The sequence below is a fragment of the Octopus bimaculoides genome, chromosome 19, assembly GCF_046866305.1.
Source record: "Octopus bimaculoides isolate indiv1 chromosome 19, ASM4686630v1, whole genome shotgun sequence".
In the NCBI taxonomy this organism is placed as follows: Eukaryota; Metazoa; Mollusca; class Cephalopoda; order Octopoda; family Octopodidae; genus Octopus; species Octopus bimaculoides.
This window is the reverse complement of record NC_142946.1, coordinates 33,397,449-33,418,803: the sequence shown is the minus strand read 5'-3', so window position 1 is coordinate 33,418,803 and position 21,355 is coordinate 33,397,449. Positions and strand designations below refer to the sequence as shown.

The following is a 21,355-nucleotide window of genomic DNA, read 5'->3' as shown; positions in this document are numbered from 1 at the left end:
ACAGGGGAAGAGAGAGAGATTGCGGGAGGGAGGGAGGGAGAGAGAGAGAGAGAGAGAGAGAAAGAGAGAGAGAGGGGGAGGAGGAGAGAGGGAGAGAGAGAGAGAGAGGGGGAGGAGGAGAGAGGGAGAGAGAGAGAGAGCAAGAGAAAAGAGAGAATGAGAGAGAGAGAGAAAGAGAACAAAAGAGAGAGAGAGAGAGAGTGTGTGTGTGTGTGTGTGTGTGTGTGTGTGCATACACGCGTGCTAGAGAGAGAGTGGGGGTGCAACAGGTGAGAGACATGGACTAGAGAGAGGAATTGAGAAATTAATCAATCGCAGGTTAAATCGAAGAGTATAAGAGTGGAGAGACTTATATATTTTGGCATCGTAAATATAAAGTAAAACAGACTTTACTTCTTTTCGTAAAATTTCAGTTGATTTAGGTGCAGGACCTAAAAAGATTTAGACCCTAAAAATGATTTATATATAAAGACACATGCAGTTAATTAATTAATTAACTAACTAATTAATCACATATTCAATTACTGCTTTCCTGGAAATTTAGATATATAAGTCAGACACCTTTCTGTTTATATGAAAGAAAATAATGCCGCATAAAGAGTTGGTTAGTGGAAACGAAGTCGTTCTTACCTCAATTGTTGCCTTGCAGCATATCTGTTTATATATAAGAAAATAATGCCACATGAGGAGTTGGTTAGCGTAAACGAAGACATTCTTACCTCAATTGTAGGCTTTCGACAGATCGTAATAATGAGAAAACAAAAGAATTTTATACATACGTTTTTTTACTCCACTTATTCTCTAAGACAATTGGATTTTTTACTGTGTAGGTAGGAACGTTTCGATCCTTGGTCTGATTATTCACATGGGTTTTTCCACACATGGGTAATGTACGAGTTTTTATGTAATCAAACGCAAACTTAGTAATTTTCACACTTTTCTATGAAAATTCTGTGTATGTAGTGTTTTAGTAGTGTGTATTATTACCTCAGGATAGAACAAAGATTGGTTACTATTGTAGGGAATTAGTAATAATGGTACACCCCTCCTACATGATGAGTGGAACGAGATATTCACTATAAGTAATGAGACACCAGCCAGTATCAAGAGAGTACATGTTAGATTCTGTTGTTGGTCATGTTTATACTGGTCTAGTAATTATATTGCAATATTGTGCGAGCGTTACAATGATCAAACTATTTGATAATAATAACACTTTGACAGGGGGTTCTACAATGCCAGATAGAAGTATTCTATCGATGACTTCGGAATATAACATCTGTCAGAATGACAACTGTCGTACAAAGACATATACAACAGTGACAAAAGACTGCTTTATAATAGTGGCGACGAGGATAAACCAATTCATGCGGAGTTAAAAGAAACGTGAAGAAGAGTGGATAAACTCACAAAGTTTGTGCACAAATTTTATGAAAAATCGTATAAGTATGGAAAATTTGTTGGCAGGTTTACTCGTGTTGCAAAAACAGCAGGTACAACTGCAAGAGTAACAACAGAAGCAACAACGATAACTGATATTACAGCAACAAATTGTGTAATTACTGAAGACGGCAGGAAAGCCAGAAAAAGTCTTCTCGCTAATGTCGTGAATTCAATAACTGAATTTAAATACGAACCTGACGAAGGAGTTACCTTTGAAGCATACTACAGAAGATATGAGCAAATTTTCAAGAAAGTATATAAAGATTGGGATGATGAGATGAAAACATAATTAATCTTGAGAAAACTAGCAGCAACAGAACACAAACAATACAGTAATTATGTACTTCCAGGAAAACCTTCAGACAAAAATTTTAATGATACAATAGATGTATTTTGTAAAATTTTCAATGAAAAAAGCTAATTGTTCAACACACGTTCGAAATGTCGGAACATAGAGAAAAACAACACTGAAGATTTTATCACATATGCTGGTAGAGTAAATAGGGAATGCAAGAAGTTTAAACTGGATAACTTAACTCCAGATAAGTTCAAATGCCTGATTTTTATACAGGGACTAACTGCCAAAAGGATGCAGAAGTCAGAGCTAGAATTCCTGCAAAGCCAGGATGTAACCCTGCAAAATGTGTCTGAAGAATGTGAAAGGATACTTAAATTAAGACACAGCACAGAGGAAATTGAACATAAAGACTGTTTCCAAGTAAAACCAGTGTGGAATAGTCCGAATAGAAATAAAACGTTTTCAGAAAAATACAACAAACACCAGGGAATAAACCCATGTTTTGCATGTGGAGGTATACACCTAAGGAAAAATTGTCCATTTAAAAAAGCAGTGTTTACGTTGTGGAAATACAAGACATATAATGTCGCAGTGTACAATGAAGATGATAAAACATCAGAAAAAAAGATGAAAGAATAAATATGTCATTGGAAGAAATTGAAATTATAATAAGGAAATTCATGAAAGTGAAAATCAGAAATACAAGTGTTAAAATGCAGCTGGACACGGGTAGTGACATTACTATTATAAACGTAAAAACATGGAAATACGTCAGTAAGCCAAATTTAATTAAATCTAAAAAGGTAGCACATGGTGTTACAGGAAAAAAATTATATTTTTTTGGTGAATTTGAATGAAATGTAACATTTTGAGGTCAAACAAAATAGGTAAAGATTAATGTGTTGGAAAATTCACTTAATAGAATGGATGGAACTATTTAAATTGGGGGATACATCCATAAGTGTTTTGTGTAGAAATGTAGTTGGGGGTCAGTGAAAGGTTCAAATGAGGCTGAAGGACTGAGGCAAACAAATAAAAGAATTATTTCCATTTTTTTTTTTTTTTTTTTTTGGACATAGCGGGAGCGTACAAAAGGTTCTAAACTTAATCACGTGTTCATTCTCTACAAACGCTTGATAGAAAAATTCAGAGCATTGATTATTTGGTACTGTCACTAGACATATTTAGTCAACCATGTCAGTCTTAACTTACGATGCCAAACATTGTCACTTCATATTAACACACAGACGTAGTGGGGAACCTACAAAATTTCTAAGACCAGTCATGTGACTATCCTCTACCAATCAAATCCTATTCACTCAACTGTGTCCGCTTTCATTTTAGGCACAAAATATACTGTCACGTGACACTAAAGCAGACCTAGTGGGAAATGTACAAAAGGTTTTAAACTTAATCACGCGTTCATTCTCTACAAACACTTGACAGAAAACATTCAGAGCATTGATTGTTTGGACATGTTCAGTCAACCGTGTCAGCCTTAATTTACGATGCCCAACTTTATCACTTGAGACTAACACAAACATTTCTAAGACCAGTCATATGACTATCCTCTACCAATCAAATCTTATTCAAAACATACTAATTTGAGCCATGAACTCCCTATAAAAATGGGGCAAGCTTCAAACACTAATCAGAATGTCTTTCTATTACAACTTTTTGAAAATTAGTGTAAACTATGAAAGTAGTTAAATCTTTAAATAAAATAGTAAAATTGTTTTAACTATTCTCAATGCATTTTCAACTTCTATTATTCCTATATATATATATATATATATATATATATATATATATATATATATATATATACACACACACACAACAGGCTTCTTTCAGCTTCCATTTACCAAATCTGCTCACAAGGTTTTGGTCAGCCCAAGACTATAGTAGAAGACAATTGCCCAAGGTGCCACACAGTGGGACTGAACCTGGTACCATGTGATTGAGCAGCAAGATTCTTATCACACACCCATGATATACATAAATTACAGACTCTCCTGCCAGTAGACGCCGTATAAGTGTTCTGCAATATCTTACTGACCAACCACACATGATTTGTTTATAGTGATGAAATGTTTGTGTTCACATAAGCTAACTGGCTTCATCAAATCGACAATCTGTGTACAGATGCACAAAAGTGCCACATGTGAGGTGTCAAAACAGAATAATGTGAAATGAAGTGTTTTGCTCAAGAACACAATGTACGAGTTGACTTGGGAATCAAAACCATGATCTCACAATAGTGAGTGAAACACCCTAACCACTAAGCCATGTGCCTTCACAAATATGTATATAATATATATAAATATGCATACAAACATATATATATATATATATATACACACACACATACATATAAATATACATACATGCATGCATACATACATACACCAAACACACACACACACACACACACGTATATATATATATATATATATATATATACAGACACATCTATATATATATATATATATATATATATATATATATATATATATATATATATAAGGTGATTAGAATCAAAATAAGCAACAAGGATATCTGCTTATTTTGATTCTAATCACCTTATTTTGAAATTGTATGGATAATACTGTACTAAATTCTGGTGCCTCAACTTAAGTACCATATTCATCTGAATCTAAATTTTTGCTGAACTTATATATATACACACACACACATACATACAGATATATATGGACACACAAACATACGTATATACACATAAAGATACACACACACATAGAACATTATGATCATTATTAAAACTGTATTGCTAAATAGAACATGTCTGGAAGAGTAGCAAGTAGTGTTCTCTGACGACCAATGTCGCTGATTCTTCAGCAATAATTACTTTTTATTGTTAACGAGAGGAAATTCTATTTTTATAAGAATCTTCGAATAATAAGTGATAAAAGCTCCGTTGTATAACAGACTGTAAGTTGTTTAAGTAATATAACATTTGTCAGTTTTCTTGGCCTTCGGTAAAATACAGAATTATATGACAAGCTCTCTGGATTGAAGAAGCAACTTGCAATGCTACTCTGCAAAATTCTTACATAAATCTACCAAGATATTTAATTTGACAAGCTGTTCATTTAATATATAGTACAGGTAGCTGCTGATCATGAGATGCAGTAATGTTATCTGGTTATAATATATATTCATATACTCATTTACTCATTTACTTGTTTCAATCATTTGAGTGTGGCCATGCTGGAGCACCACCTACAGCTGAACAAATCGACTCCAGAACTTATTCTATCGGTCTCTTTTGCCAAACTGCTGGATTATGGGGATGTAAAGACATTAAGCTCAGTTGTCAAGTGATAGCAGGGGGACAAGCACAGACACACACACAAATATAAACATATATATATATATATATATATATATATATAACAACAGACTTCTTTCAGTTTCCTTCTACCAAATCCACTCACAAGGCTTTGGTCAGCCCAAGGGTATAGTAAAAGACACTTGCCCAAGGTGAACCTGGAACTGAACCTGGTACCATGTGGTTGGGAAGCAAGCTTCTTTCCCCTACCCCCACACACACACATTATATAATATAGGAGCACTCTGTCGGTGAGGGTCCCAGCCGATACAATCAACAGAAGAGCTTGCTCGTGAAATTAACATGAAAGTGGTTGAGCACTCCACAGACATGTGTACCTTTAATGTAGTTCTCAGAGAGATTCAGCGTGACATAGAATGTGACAAGGCTGGCTCCTTTGAAATACAGGTACTACTCATTTTTGCCAGCTGAGTGGACTGGAGCAATGTGAAATAAAGTGTCTTGCTCAAGGACACAACACGTAGCTGGGAATTGAACACACAACCTTACGATCGTGAGCTGAATGCCCTAACCAATGAGCCATGCGCTTTCACATATATATGTATGTGTGTGTATGTATGTATGTATGTATGTATGTATATATGTATATGTATACACACATTCAGACTCCAATGGCCGGTGACTAGCAACATGTTTGAAATTCGGAGTACCAAGGAGTTTGAATCAAACTATTTTAATCCATACATGTAACTCCAAATAAATGCATTGAGTGCCCTTCTTTCATTTGTCTACTTACTTGTACATACAAATATACATGTATACAACCCTCCATATTTGTTGCCATTCGGTTTTTGTTCCCAACTTTCACCCTCCATAAATACAAAATTTTAATTTGGTACTTATGGGAGCAACTGTCTCCAAAGACTTGTATTATTGTTCAATGCTCAAAATGAGGAGTAGATAGACAGCCGACAACAGATGAAGGGTCGTTCCTTGTGTTACTTGTCCTGTTTTCCATTTGTTTCTCTTGTTGTTTACGTATTGAACTCATTTGTTTTCGTATTTCATGTTCTTTATTGTTGGTGACGTCCTGTACCCATTTATCCATATGTATATATATGTATATATATATATTATATTATATATATATATATATATATATATATATATATATATATATATATATATATATACACATATACATATATATATATATATATACACATATACATATATATATATATATATATATATATATATATATATATATATACACATATACATATATATATATATATATATATATATATATATATATATATATATATCTATATATATACTTATATACATACATATATACATATTTATACACATACATATACACACATATATATATATATATCCATACATACATGTATGTATATATATATACACACACACACACATATATATATAAATATATATAGACACACACACACACACACACATATATATATATATATATATATATATATATATATATACATATATACATACACATACATATACAGAGTGCAATGAGTAAATTGTTGCCATTTTATATTTTTTATTTCACGTATGTGCATTGTTTGTTTTTGATTTTGTTGACTACACAGTATAGTAAGGTCAGTTGGGCACCATCTGTGAGAAAAACAACATCATGATGCAATTCACTCTGCCAGAAATTTGGAAACAAATACCAGTACTACTTGGCATTCACACCAGAAGCTCCACTAAAAACGCTTCAGAGTGTTTCAGTTTCAATCTGAGGGAAGTGCAGAGGATTCAGAAAGAGTTGGACGTGTCTAATGGTAATTACGAAGGTACGGCAGCTTGGAAAACTCACTCTTATCGTTCTGATAAAAAAAGAACTCCTGAATTTGTTGGTGAGATCCAGGCCATGATTAACAACGATCCCTCTAAGTCAATCAGGTCCAGCGCCAGGGACATGGAAGTGCCTGAGTTTCTTATCAGGAAGGTAATGCATGAAGACATTTGGTATTCCTCATAGAAGATGAGAAAGGGCCAATTTTTATACCAAACCATCAAGGACAATAAAAAAAAACCATACTACAAAGCTTTTGAACCAATTCAAGCATCCCCTCTAATTGAACATGCTTTGCTTTTTCTCAGACGAGAAAAGTTTCTGCCAGGATCAGATGGTGAATACACAAAACAATCACTGGCTTACCGGGTCCCCAAAACATGTACTGAAGAGTGATAAAAATCAAACATCCAATCAACATCATGGTGTTTGGAGTGATCACTAGTGATTGCAACATTATGTCTCCATTCATCTTCCCTCAGACTCAATACAGAGGCCTACATCAAGTACCTGTAGGAGGTAGTGCTGCCCTGAGTGAAGAGGGTGGCTGCTGGAAGACCCTATGTTTAGCAACAGGACCCTGCACCATACCATAGAAGCTGGAGAACCCAGTCATAGCTGTCAGACAATTTCTGCGACCACATCACCCTAAGATCTGGCCACCTAACTCCACCGAGAGACCAACAAAACTCCTTGTAACGCCAAAGATGAACTGAAAGTAAGGATTATGGCAGTATTCACCAACTTAAACAAGGAGACTATCCAGAAGAGTTGCAGGAGATTCCAAAGTCGTCTTGAGGCCATGGTAGAAGACAATGGTGATTTTATTGAATAAATTTACTCTTTAGTATTTCAAGATATTTTAAACTAATTTTGGTAAATATATCTGTTAAAATGAGACACCAGTGTTATTTTCATTTTTGTGTAACTTAGATAACAATTTATTCACCACACTCTGTCTCTCTCTCTCTCTCTCTCTCTCTCTCTCTATATATATATATATATATATATATATATATATATATATATATATATACACACATATATATATACATATATATGTGTATATATATATACATATATATATATATATATGCATATATATGCATATATATATATATATATATATATATATGTATATACACACACACATATATCTATATATATACATATATTTATATACATATATATATATATCATCATCATCCTCATTGTTTAACATCCACCTTCCATGCTGGCATGGGTTGGACGGTTTGACAGGAGCCCGGCTAGCACAAGACTATACCAGGCATCTGCATCTGTTTTAGCATGGTTTTTGTGGCTGGATGCCCTTCCTAACATTAATCACCCCACAGAGTAGACCAATATACATATATACACATACATATGCCAAAACAGACAATTGGAACCTGGACAGCTCTTGTTTGACTGTACAACCCATGTCGACATGGAAAGCAGATGTTAAATGATAACGATGGTTTATCTATCTATATTACATTAAAAGTCAGTCTGAATCTTGCTTGCTTGCAATGTTACTCAGCCATCCTGCTGCATAATGCGAAAATACTATGAATTAAGTTAATTCTGAAATGGTAATACAAATGGAATAAAACAAGTTTCACGTAAATTGGTAAAGAAGTTTTCAAGATATTAGGGATTTTTGGGGTATAAATACCCAAATGGTGCATAATGGGAAAATGTTCTGAAAATAATCTTAATCCTGAAAGGGAAGAAACTCTTATCTTTCTATTAGACAGTGAGTTGACAACGAAAATATAGGAGTTTTTTTTTACAGTTTCTATTTTCACTTTTGTTAAACACAATATTTTAATCATTTAGAAATATTTCTAAGTGAACATAATTTCAAAAATATAAGTTGTTTACTCTCTCTTTTACTCTTTTACTTGTTTCAGTCATTTGACTGCAGCCATGCTAGAGCACCGCCTTTAGTCGAGCAAATCGACCCCAGGACATATTCTTTGGAAGCCTAGTACTTATTCTATCGGTCTCTTTTTGCCGAACCGCTAAGTTACAGGGATGTAAACACACAACCATAGGTTGTCAAGCGATGTTGGGGGAAAAAATACAGACACACAAACATACATACACACATACATATACATATATATACATATATACGACGGGCTTCTTTCAGTTTCCGTCTACCAAATCCACTCACAAGGTTTTGTTCGGCCCGAGGCTATAGTGGAAGACACTTGCCCAAGATGCCATGCAGTGGGAATGAACCCGGAACCATGTGGTTGGTAAGCAAGCTACCTACCACACAGCCACTCCTGCACCTATGTTTGTACAGTATGTATATTTTAGCTTTCTTTAAACAGACAATATTTTAATGCTTTTTAAAATTATTTTCAAGAGAATACCATTACAAAATTTTTTTTGGTATATTTAAAAAATATTCTAAAGTGAAAATGACTTTAAAAATACGGTAAATATTTCATAAAAGACCCATTCATAACCTCAGTGAGAAATTATTATTTTTTTTTTTTGGAGTGCATTGAACGTATCTCACCTCCAAAGATTTGGCTGCTATTTCTAGCACGCCTTGCTATCACAACAGCTATTTACGATAAAGGACCTGAAATACCTGTTATGTGGTAGCAGGGCATGCAAGAAATAGCAGCCAAATCTTTCCTTTTCAGGAGAAGGAGCCGTTTACACAAGATTTTGATGTCACATTTGTTGAACGCATGCAAAATAACCTGGAAAAGTAAAAAAAAAAAAGCACAAAACAAAACTCCATTGCTGGGAAACTCAGATTTTCCTGGTGACCCAATGGGTCACAAGTAGTCTAGTAATACATCAAAAGTGTGCTTGAATCTTGCTTGCTTGCAATGTTACCCAGCCAAACTGGCGCATAATGGGAAAATACTATGAATTAAGTGTACCCTGAAATGTTAATACAGATGGAATGAAACCAGTTTCGCATAAATTGGACAAGTAGTTTTTGAGATAGAGGTTTGTTGGGTATAAATACCCAAAATGGTGCATAATGAGAAAACATTCTGAAAATAATCTTAATCCTGAAAGGAAAAAACCTCTTATCTTTTGATTAGACACAGTGACTTGACAACGAAAAAATATGGTTTGTTTTTTCACAGTAAATGTTTCTATTTTCGCTTTTGTTAAACACAATATTTTAATCATTTAGAAATATTTTTAAGTGAATGTGATTTCAAAAATATAATTTGTTTTGTACAGTAAGTATTTATATTTTAGCTTTCTTTAAACAGACAATATTTTAATGTTTTTTTTTTTAGTTATTTTCAAGAGAATACCATTACAAAAATCTTTTTGGCATATTAAAAATATATTTCAAAGTGAAAATGACTTTAATAATAAGGTAAATATTTCATAAAAGACCCACTCGTAACCTTGGTGTGAAATAGTTTTTTTTTCATAGGTTTTTTTTTTTTGAGAGTATTCAACATATCTCACCTCCAAAGATTTGGCTGCTATTTCTAGCACACGCTGCTACGACGTAACAGCTATTTGCAATAAAGGATCCAAAATACTTGTTACATGGTAGCAGGGCGTGCAAGAAACAATAGCCAAATCTTTCCTGTTCTGAGAAAAGGAGCTGTTTACACATAATTTCAATGTCATTCATTTGAAAGCATGCAAAATAACCTGGAAAAGAAGAAAAAAAACCCACGAAACAAAACTCCGTTGCTGAGAAACTCAGAGTTTCCCGGTGACCCAATAAGTAATGAACGGAGATGCGTAGATATGTGCTGCATCCAGGAAGTAAGATGGAGAGGAGGTTCTGCAAGGTTCCTCACAGGCAAAGAACACAGGTACAAGATTTTCTGGGCAGGGAACACTGACGGGGTCGGGGGCGTAGGAATACTTCTAGCGGAGAAATGGGTGGATAAGGTAATCGAGGTCGTTAGAGTAAGTGACAGAGTACTTAAGATCAGACTAGTGCTTCATCATAGATTAGCTACTGTCATCTCAGCCTATGCACCTCAACCTGGGCTACCAGATGGTCTGAAAGACCAATTCTATGACACCCTCTTGCAAACTACCTCGTCGACGAGTGACAGGGACCTTCTCTTTGTGGCTGGAGACTTCAACGGTCATGTCGGACGTCGTGCTGGGGGCTTCCATGGCATACATGGAGGCTATGGCTTCGGTTCCCGCAATGAGGAGGGAACCAGACTGCTGGAGTTCTGTGATGCAACCAATCTTATGGTCTGCAATACCAACTTCAGGAAACCTGCCAGTCACCTAGTCACCTACCGCTCCGGCAGACACTCTAGCCAAATCGACTACATCCTCGCCAGAAATAGGGAAAGAGGGCGGCTTATAAATGCCAAAACCTACCCTGGCGAAGAATGTACCCCACAACATAGATTAGTAGTTAGCGACTTTGGGATCAAGGCAAAATGGGTGCCCAGAATTAGACAGGCTTGGAGAAGAAGGGTGTGGAAGCTTAAAGACCCTGCAAACGGACAGAGACTTAGAGACAAGTTACTTGAAGCATTTAACGAAATAGAAGGGGATATAGCATCATACAACGTGGAAGACAATTGGAGATTTCTGCGGGACAACCTGTTGAAAGCCACCGACCAGATTTGTGGGTGGTGTAAGGTCCCCTCCCAACCCAGAGTAACGTGGTGGTGGAACAAGGAGGTAGACAGGGCTATTAGACAAAAGAAACAGGCTTGGAAGGACTGGAAGAACGGTGGTAGCAGGGAATTGTACCAATGTGCCAGAAGGGAGGCTAGGCGACAGGTTTATTTAGCCAGAGGGGAAGCAGATAAGGAAAGATTTGCCAATGTTCTGCGCCGTGAGGACCAAAGACTCGAGGTATTTCGTGTTGCAAGACAGTGTAGGAGAGAGAATAGTGATGTTGTAGGAGAGAAATGTGTTCGCATGGATGATGGTACGCTTGCATTAAATGAGGATGCAAAGAAAGAGGTCTGGAGATGCCACTACGATAGATTGCTTAATAAAGAGAATGAATGGGAGAAAGAGAGCCTGCCTTATGTCGACCCAATAGAGGGACCAGCTATCCGAGTTGATAGTACCAGGGTAGATAAAGCAATTAAGAGTATGAAGACCGGGAAAGCCCCCGGCCCATCAGGAATCACTGCAGAGATGCTCAAAATATCCGGCAGTGTTGGCTATAGCCTAGTCACCCGTATTACGAACCAGGTGATACACGAAGGAGTCATACCCTATGACTGGTGTAGCAGCATCATAGTCAACTGCTACAAAGGTAAAGGGGACGCTTTAGATACAAATAATTACAGAGGCATCAAGCTGTTAGATCAGGTTATGAAAGTTACAGAGAGGGTCATAGCCCAACTAATTAGGGAGCGAATCAATTTAGATGAGATGCAGTTTGGGTTCGTGCCAGGTAAAAGCACTACTGATGCCTTATTTCTAGTGAGACAGTTGCAGGAGAAATACCTAGCTAAGGATAAACCTCTGTACCTGGCTTTCGTTGACATGGAGAAAGCCTTTGACAGGGTCCCCCGATCCCTTATCTGGTGGTCAATGAGGAAACTTGGGATAGAAGAATGGTTAGTGAGAGCTGTGCGAGCCATGTACAGAGATGCTGCCAGTAAGGTGAGGGTTGGAAATGAGTACAGCAATGAATTCCGGGTAGAGGTAGGGGTCCACCAAGGTTCCGTCCTCAGCCCCCTATTATTTACCATAGTCCTCCAGGCAATCACAGAAGAGTTCAAGACAGGTTGCCCCTGGGAGCTCCTCTATGCTGATGACCTTGCCCTAATTGCGGAGTCACTATCAGAACTAGAGGAGAAGTTTCAGGTGTGGAAGCAAGGTCTAGAATTGAAGGGCCTTAGAGTCAACCTAGCTAAAACCAAAATCCTAATAAGTAGGAAGGTAGATAAAACACAAACCCCTTCAGGTAGATGGCCCTGCTCAGTATGTAGAAAAGGAGTAGGTAGTAACTCTATAAGATGTACCCGGTGCAAGCTATGGACACATAAGAGGTGCAGCAACATCAAAGGCAGGTTAACTAGCAAGTTAGTTTTTGTTTGTGGCAGATGTTCAGGTGCAATAAAGACTGCAAACAAACAGGAAACAACTTCTATCTCATTCCAGGGTGAAAAACTAGAGGTAGTCGATAGCTTCCGCTATCTGGGCGACCAAGTTAGTAGTGGGGGTGGGTGCGCTGAAAGTGTAGCTGCTAGAATAAGAATAGCCTGGGCAAAGTTTAGAGAGCTCTTACCCCTGCTGGCGACAAAGGGACTCTCACTCAGAGTAAAAGGCAGACTGTATGACGCATGCGTACGAACAACCATGCTACATGGCAGTGAAACATGGGCTGTAACTGCTGAGGACATACGTAAGCTCGCAAGGAATGAAGCCAGTATGCTCCGTTGGATGTGTAATGTCAATGTGAATACCCGTCAGAGTGTAAGTATCTTGAGAGAAAAGCTGAACATTAGAAGCATCAGTTGTGGCGTGCAAGAGAGACGATTGCGCTGGTATGGACATGTGGTGAGAATGGAGGAGGATAGCTGCGTGAAAAAGTGCCACACCCTAACAGTTGAGGGAACCCGTGGAAGAGGTAGGCCCAGGAAGACCTGGGCTGAGGTGGTGAGGCAAGACCTTCGTACATTGGGCCTCACCGAGGCGATGACTACGGACCGAGACCTTTGGAAATGGGCTGTGCGTGAGAAGACCCGGCAAGCCAAGTAAGATCGTTGCCAGTGCCCCTGGACTGGTTCTTGTGCGGGTGGCACATGAGATGCACCATTTTGAGCGTGGCCGTTGCCAGTACCGCCTGACTGGCTCCTGTAGGATTTTCGAGCGAGATCGTTGCCAGTGCCCCTGGACTGGCTTGTGCGGGTGGCACATAAAAGACACCATTTCGAGCGTGGCCGTTTTCGTGCGGGTGACACGTAAAAACCCACTACACTCTCTGAGTGCTTGGCGTTAGGAAGGGCATCCAGCTGTAGAAACTCTGCCAAATCAGACTGGAGCCTGGTGTTGCCATCCGGTTTCACCAGTCCTCAGTCAAATCGTCCAACCCATGCTAGCATGGAAAGCGGACGTTAAACGATGATGATGATGATGATGATGATATATATATATATATGTATACACACACACACACACACACACACACACACACACACACACACACACAGAACATTATTTACAATAAAAAAGCGGTACAAGTGAGAGACACAAGGAGAAAGTAAATAATTGTAGATCTATATAACCCATGTTTACATGCTGGATGAGCAAGTAGGATGCTTAAAATGTTGAAAACTTGTATGTTTGTTTGTCATACCTAATTCATCTCTTCTACCACCATTACTTTGCTTATGTGCAGTATTGAAACAATCAATTCTTTAGTTTACTGTAAAATATTGCATGCTGGTACTTGTTAACAATAAACTCAATACGGCAGTGTCTTTGAAAATCACATAGTGTACAAAGGATGAAACGGGTGATGATGAGGTGAGGTGCAAGGACAGAAATGTAGGTTAAGGTGATAATCTTTAATAAGATTTGTGATCATCATTATCACCATGACGTTGACAATTATGATGACAATGATAATGATTGTGGTGGTGGTGGTGGCAGTGGTGGTGATAGTGATGGTTGTGATGATGATGAGGAGGATGGTGGTGATTGTGATGATGATGAGGAGGATGGTGGTGGAGGATGACGACGACAATGATAGCGAAGGTGGATGAGGATGATGGTGATAGTAGTGATGATGATGATGGTGATGGTGGTAATGATGATGATGACAATGGTGGTGGCGATGGTGGTGGTGGTGATGGCAGTGCTAGCGATGAAGATGATGATAATGACAAATGTAAACGGTGTCAAAATAACAATGACAATAAAGATGTTGGCAACGACAGCATTGTAATTATACTGTTGTTGTTTTACTCCAAATGAACTCTGATCCAGCAGACTTGTTATGAAAGGAATTCCAGTCATGACTACCACTACTTCTTTAAGGGTTAAGTCTAGGACTTCATTACCTAATGTGCCTTCGACTTATTCATATTTGAAAATAACAGGATGTGATTTGAGGAAGATTGGTGGTTATTTCTAGAAGGTTGACTCACCACATAGAAGCTCAATCATTAACTTGATTATAGTGATGATAATGAATGAAGGCATTGGTCATTAATGGTCAGGGGTATTCGGTCCGTGATCCTAAGGTCATGAGTTTGATACCTGATAGAACATTGTGTCCTTGAGCAAGACACTTTATTTCACATTGCTCCAGTCCACTCAGCTGGCAAAAACGTGTTGTACTTGTAATTCAAAAGGCCAGCATTGCCACATTGTGTGTCATGCTGAATATCCCTGAGAACTACGTTAAGGGTACGTGTGTCTGTGGAGCGCTCAGCCACATGCACATTAATTTCATGAGCCGGTTGTTCTGTTGATTGGATCAACTGAAACCCTAATTATCATAACCAACGGCGTGCCAATGCATTTCCATCAATGATGATAATGGCATATGATGGTAGTACTACTGATGATGATGATGATGATGATGATGATGATGATGATGATGATGATGATGATGATGATGATGATGATGATGATGATGATGATGATGATGATGATGATGATGACGATTTTGTGTTGATGGTAAGGATGATGATGATGATAGTGATGGTGCTAGTAGTGAGGCTGATGGTCAGAATGGTAGTGATGATGGTGATGATGATGATGATGCTAATGGCAGTTATAATAGCAGTCTGGACGATAGTGGTGATGGTGATGGTGCTAATGGTAATGGTGGCAGTGATGAAGATAACAGTTTTAATAACTATGATGAAATCGACCAACTAGAAACAAAAGAAATAACTTGTTCTTAGATGAGATGATAACAACAACAACAACAACAACAGCATCGACAACAACAAAAACACCAGCATCAACAGCAGTATCATGACTGAAGGGGGTCTTTACCCTAAGATCTGAGCAACATAAAACAAGATCGAAAACAACAGTAACAATAGCAACAACAACAGTGTTGATAACAACAGTAGCAACAATATTGACAAGAACAACAGTAACAACAACAACAACAACAGTATCAAAACAAGAACAACAACAATAGTAGCATCCACAACAACAGCAACAACAACACTAGTAACCAAAACAACAATAACTGTCAGTGATGATCAGAATTTTCATGGTCCATTTAATATAAAATTTTCACTTGAATGAATCCTTTTAATCTTGGTGTAAAGCATTTAGCACTTTACTTTGGTTATTACTGGTATTTCAAGAATTCAGCCAAAAGAGATAAGACCTGCTACAACCATCACATCATGATCACAACTATAACCTTCATCACCATTACCTGCACCACCACCTCTACCACTACCACAAATACCACCATCACCAATATAAGAGCTGCTACTTGATCAAGTTCCTTCCCAAATCATATAAACACATAACGCTGGTTTCTCAGATTATCTGACATATACACTCCCCACTGGTATACTCATTTTTGCCAGCTTGAGTGGATTGGAGTAACATGAAATGAAGTGTTTTGCTCAAGAACACAATGCATTGCCTGGTCCAGGAATAGAACATATGTGGCCTTGCTCTCGTCCCCTTTCTTCCTAGTATTTTCAGTGCAGCCAGCAATCACTTTGGAAGTGAGGACAATTTGGTAACAAGTACAATGTTTTTGTTATTTGTTTCAGATGTCAATGTAGTTGCAAGCAGGCATAGCTGCCTGCTTACCCCTTCACCCATAACCCCGCAGCACATTCAGATGGTGAAAGCTAGTGTGTGAGAGTGTTGCTGCAGCCTGCGATTCGTACTCATTTATAGGTGAGTAGATCTGAGCAGATGTGAAGGCACATGGCTCAGTGATTACAGCATCAGGCTCACAATCATGAGGTAGTGAGTTCAATTCCCAGACCAGGCTGTGTGTTGTGTTCTTGAGCAAAACACTTTATTTCATGTTTCTCCTGTTCACTCAGCTGTAGAAGTGAGTTGTGACATCACTGATGCCAAGCTGTATCAGCCTTTGCTTTCCCTTGGATAACATCAGTTGCATGGAGAGAGGAGGCTGGTATGCATGAGTGACTGCTGGTCTTCTATAAACAACCTTGCCCAAACTTGTGCTTCAGAGGAGAATTTTCTAGATACAATCTCATGATCTTTCATGACTGAAGGGGATTTTTACCCTAAGATTTGAGCAACATAAAATTAGGTGTATGTTCAAGGTTGTAATGCATCACCTAGTCCTGGAATTGAATCCACAACCTTTTGAATTGCGAAGCAATTATCTTAACCACTAGGCCATGCCTAATGGTTAGGGTGATTTTCAGTCTTTTCAATTGTGTCTCTTAACTTTTGTGGTGTTAAATACAGATCTATCCCTGCTACCCCAATTCTCCATGTCATCTTGACTGGGACCTTGTACAAGTCAAATCTCTGGTCTGTAGTTCTCAGCTAGTCAGTTTACTGAAACTTGCAGTCTTTTCAGTGGTGATGGTGGGGATTTTTGTGGTTGTGAATGTAAATGTGGTGATGGTTGTTGCTGTTACAGCAAATAGAAGATATGATAGTTTGAAGTAGTGCTGTTGTTGTTTAGTTGCCAAATAAGCTCTAATCCAGCAAGACTATGATCAAGACCATTCCATCCATGAACATCTCATCTTTTATTCCAAGAACACTGTTCTTTATTAAGATAGTTGCAGCTCAAGTGCTGGAAATATCTAGCAAGGTAGGTTATGTATTAGTTACACACAGTACATCAGAATGGTATCATACACAATGACTGGTATTGTAGTATCATTGTAAACTGCTACAAGGGATGAAAGAGATACACAAAAAGAGGAGAGAATAAAACAGCATCAAAGTGATGGACAAGGTTATGATAGTCACTGATATAAGTTACATCACAGATGATTAGAAATGGAATTACATGTGTATAATTACGTTTTTTTAATTAAATTTTTGATAGAGTCCTTCTCACAAACTATTATAACTATTTATTGATTTAGTGACCCTCATCCTGACTGTCAACTAAGTGTATGTCTATACATGGTATATATTTGATTTGATTGATCAAGCTCTCCTCCAGTCAACAATGGAAATAGCATGATAAATTAAATATATGCAGGGAACTAAGTGCATGTGCATGCATGTGTGTATATATATATATATATATATATATATATATATACATACATATATATATATATATATATACATACATATATATATATATATATATATATATATATATATATATATATATATATATATATATATATATATATATATATATATATATGAATGAATTAATGCATGAATGCACATATACATACTTCATATATATATATATATATATATATATATATATAATTTGTGTAGAGGTATTTGAATATTTCATAATTGTAATAATATGTTATAGTTGGAAAATATTTCATTTCCATTACAACAATTGCTTTCAGTCCAACAAACAACCTTCGATCAAGCCACTTGCCAAACAAGTACAACTGATAGACTCTAGACATATTTCTGTTGTTACAGGCATAGCTGAATGGTGAGGAACTTTTATCTGCAACCATAAGCTCTGACTATTTCACAGAAACATGTAACCCTTAAAGGAATTCTCAAGTTGATTCAGCATGACACAATATGTGACAAGGATGGACTTCTGAATCACAAGCAGACTCTGTCAAACAGGCTTCTATACAGTTTCCAACTGCTTAGTTTCATTTATAAGACTTGGATCAGCCTAATATTTCGGTAAAAGACAGTTACCCAAAATGCCACAAAGCAGGATCAAACACAAAACCTCGTGACTAACACTTGCCCATATTAGCTTTAAACAAGAATGCTGTTGACAGTGAATTCGAAGTCTCAGCCAACTAAGCCATGGTTGGCTGGCCAGCTAAGCAGTCCAACAATGGCTTAGCTGTGTGTGTGTGTGTGTGTGTGTGTGTGTGACGACAGAGAGAGAAGTTTTGAGGGAGTTCAGGAAGAGATTTCAACACAAAAAACCAGAGCACCTGCACCAGGAGAATGCACCAATCCACCTTGGTAACAAACAACTTGACAGAGATGGGCATCAAAACTCCCACACCCTCCCTAGAGTCCAGACATTGTACCCTATGACCTTTGGTTGTTGCCCAAGCTGAAGAAGGTGAAAGAGGCTGTGAGACAAGGGTCCTGGATACTTTCACTTTAGAGGATTTCCATGGGGCCATTCCAAAGTAGCTGCAGTGCTGCAACAAGTCAGAGGACCCTATTTTAAAGGAGACTAGAGCTTTGTACCTCTTTGAAATTAATAAATGTCTCCCATGAAAAAGTCTCAATACTTATGGAATGCACCTTGTATATGCGTGTTTTTTTGTCCCCCACCACTATTTGACAATCAGTGTTGGTTTGTTTATGTCCCCGTAACTTAGCAGTTTAGCAAACAAGCCCAATAGAATAAGAACCAGACTGAAAAAAATAAGTACTGGGGTCAATTTGTCTGACTAAACCCTTCAAGGCAGTGTCCCAGCGTGACTGCAGTTTAATGACCGAAACAAGCAAAAGATAAAAGATAGACATCATCATCATCATCACCATCGTCAGAGAGAGGGGGAGGAGAGAGGGGGGAGGGAGAGAGAGAGGGAGAGGGAGAGAGAGAGAGATGCGTATAAGTGCAGGAATATTAGAAGGAATAAATCAGAATACAGTATGTTCTATGTACACTTTATCATCAAGAAAAGCAGATGATATTATACATATATCTACATTATATATATATATATATATATATATATATATATATATATATATGCGTATGTGTGTGTGAGGGAAAGTGAGCTGGGTAACAACAATTGAAAGTGTTCATTATAAAACAAATTAAGATAAAGGTCAACCACAAGATATGTATAAATATATACACAAACATATATATGCGTATACATAAGCACAGACACACACATAAATATATATATATACATATCTTAATTTCTGGGCAATTTGCCATGCTTTATCAGGTTTCATGTTTCAAAACAGACCAAAACACACAGCAAACGATATCACACTACACTAAAAATACTTGATTTATTGATATCAACATGGAATTGCTGGCATCAACAAGAATATCTGGGTCAGCCATTATAATATTTGGCATCATTTCAAGATATCTTGTTAAAAATCTTTACTATTGGACTTATTTCTCCAATTATTCATTTGTCAGTTTATGATTAACTATATATGTGTGTATATATACATATGTGTGTATATATACATATAAACAATGAAGATGATGACGATGATATATATATATATCAAATGAATAATTGTGTAGAAATATATATATATATACATGCATGTGTGTGTGTGTGTGTATGTGTGTGTGTGTGTGTGTGTGTGTGTGTGTGTGTGCACGCATGTGTGCATGTGGTAAAAAGTTTGATTCTCAACCACTTGGTTCCAGGTTCAGTCCCACTGCATGGCACCTTGGGCAAGTGCCTTTTACTATAGCCTTGAGTTGACTAAATCCTTGTGTATGGATTTGGTAGGCAGAAACAGAAAGAAGCCCTTCGTGAGTGTCTGTGTGTGTGTGTGTTTGTCCCCACCACCATTTGACAACTGGTGTTTGTGTGTATATGTCCGCATGACTTAGCAGTTTGATAAAAGAGACCGACACAATAACCTACCAGGTTTTACAAAAAAATATGTACTGGGCTCAATAAATACGATTAAAATTCTTCAAGGTGGTGCCCCAGCATGGTTGCAATTTAATGAATGATGCAAGTAAAAGATGAAAGGTAAAAAAAAAGATGCCACTCCTCTGAATATAGATCTTAATTGTCATTGTGATTTTGTAGCATGGACAAAAGCAGGCCTTGCCATCCACAAGCACTTGAGCAAAGAGAGTCCTCAACTTGCTCCATTTGCCAAGAGATTTGCAGAGCACTGGTGAGCCTTGTGGGGGCACATAAATGGCCATTGAACATGATTACCGCTTTATTTTGCTGAACCCTCATTTGTCTTTCATGACAAGAGAATCCATCATATATGTATGTATATATATATATCATATATATATATATATACACACAAACACACATACACACACACACACATATTATGATGATGATGATATATATATATTTACTAGCAGAAATACCCGGCGTTGCCCGAGTTAAAGAGAATAATGAAATCTAAAAACGCCGTCTAGACTACGCATCATCTTTATATATAGAGATGTATATACACACACGCACCCAAACACACGTATATATATGTATATCAATATAAATATATGAAAGTCAATGAAGTTTCGTAAAAGAAGGTGATCATGTACATACTTTCTTGCTGTTGTGATTATAACACTTCATTGTAAACTATGTTCCTTGTTTTCCCTTGTGGAGCATATACAAATAGGTTTTTTGTTGCTGCCCACTCTTGAGCAGCCAACATACAGTTGTCCATGTGAGAAGCAGGG

The 21,355-nt window shown here is 37.3% G+C and overlaps 1 protein-coding gene across 50 annotated transcripts in view; it reads right to left on the bottom strand.

Moving 5' to 3' along the window:
• The window catches only part of LOC106870491 (fas apoptotic inhibitory molecule 1-like), a 172,289-nt gene that overhangs the window by 118,946 nt on the left and 31,988 nt on the right, over positions 1–21,355 (bottom strand). For 39 of the 50 annotated variants that reach the window (XM_089366713.1, XM_089366714.1, XM_089366715.1 and 36 more), the window contains exon 2: positions 631–654. The exons of the other annotated variants lie outside the window; for them this stretch is intronic. In XM_089366713.1, the coding sequence (XP_089222839.1) occupies positions 631–654 (24 nt within the window). The remainder of the gene's footprint in view (positions 1–630; positions 655–21,355) is intronic. 50 annotated transcript variants of the gene reach the window in all.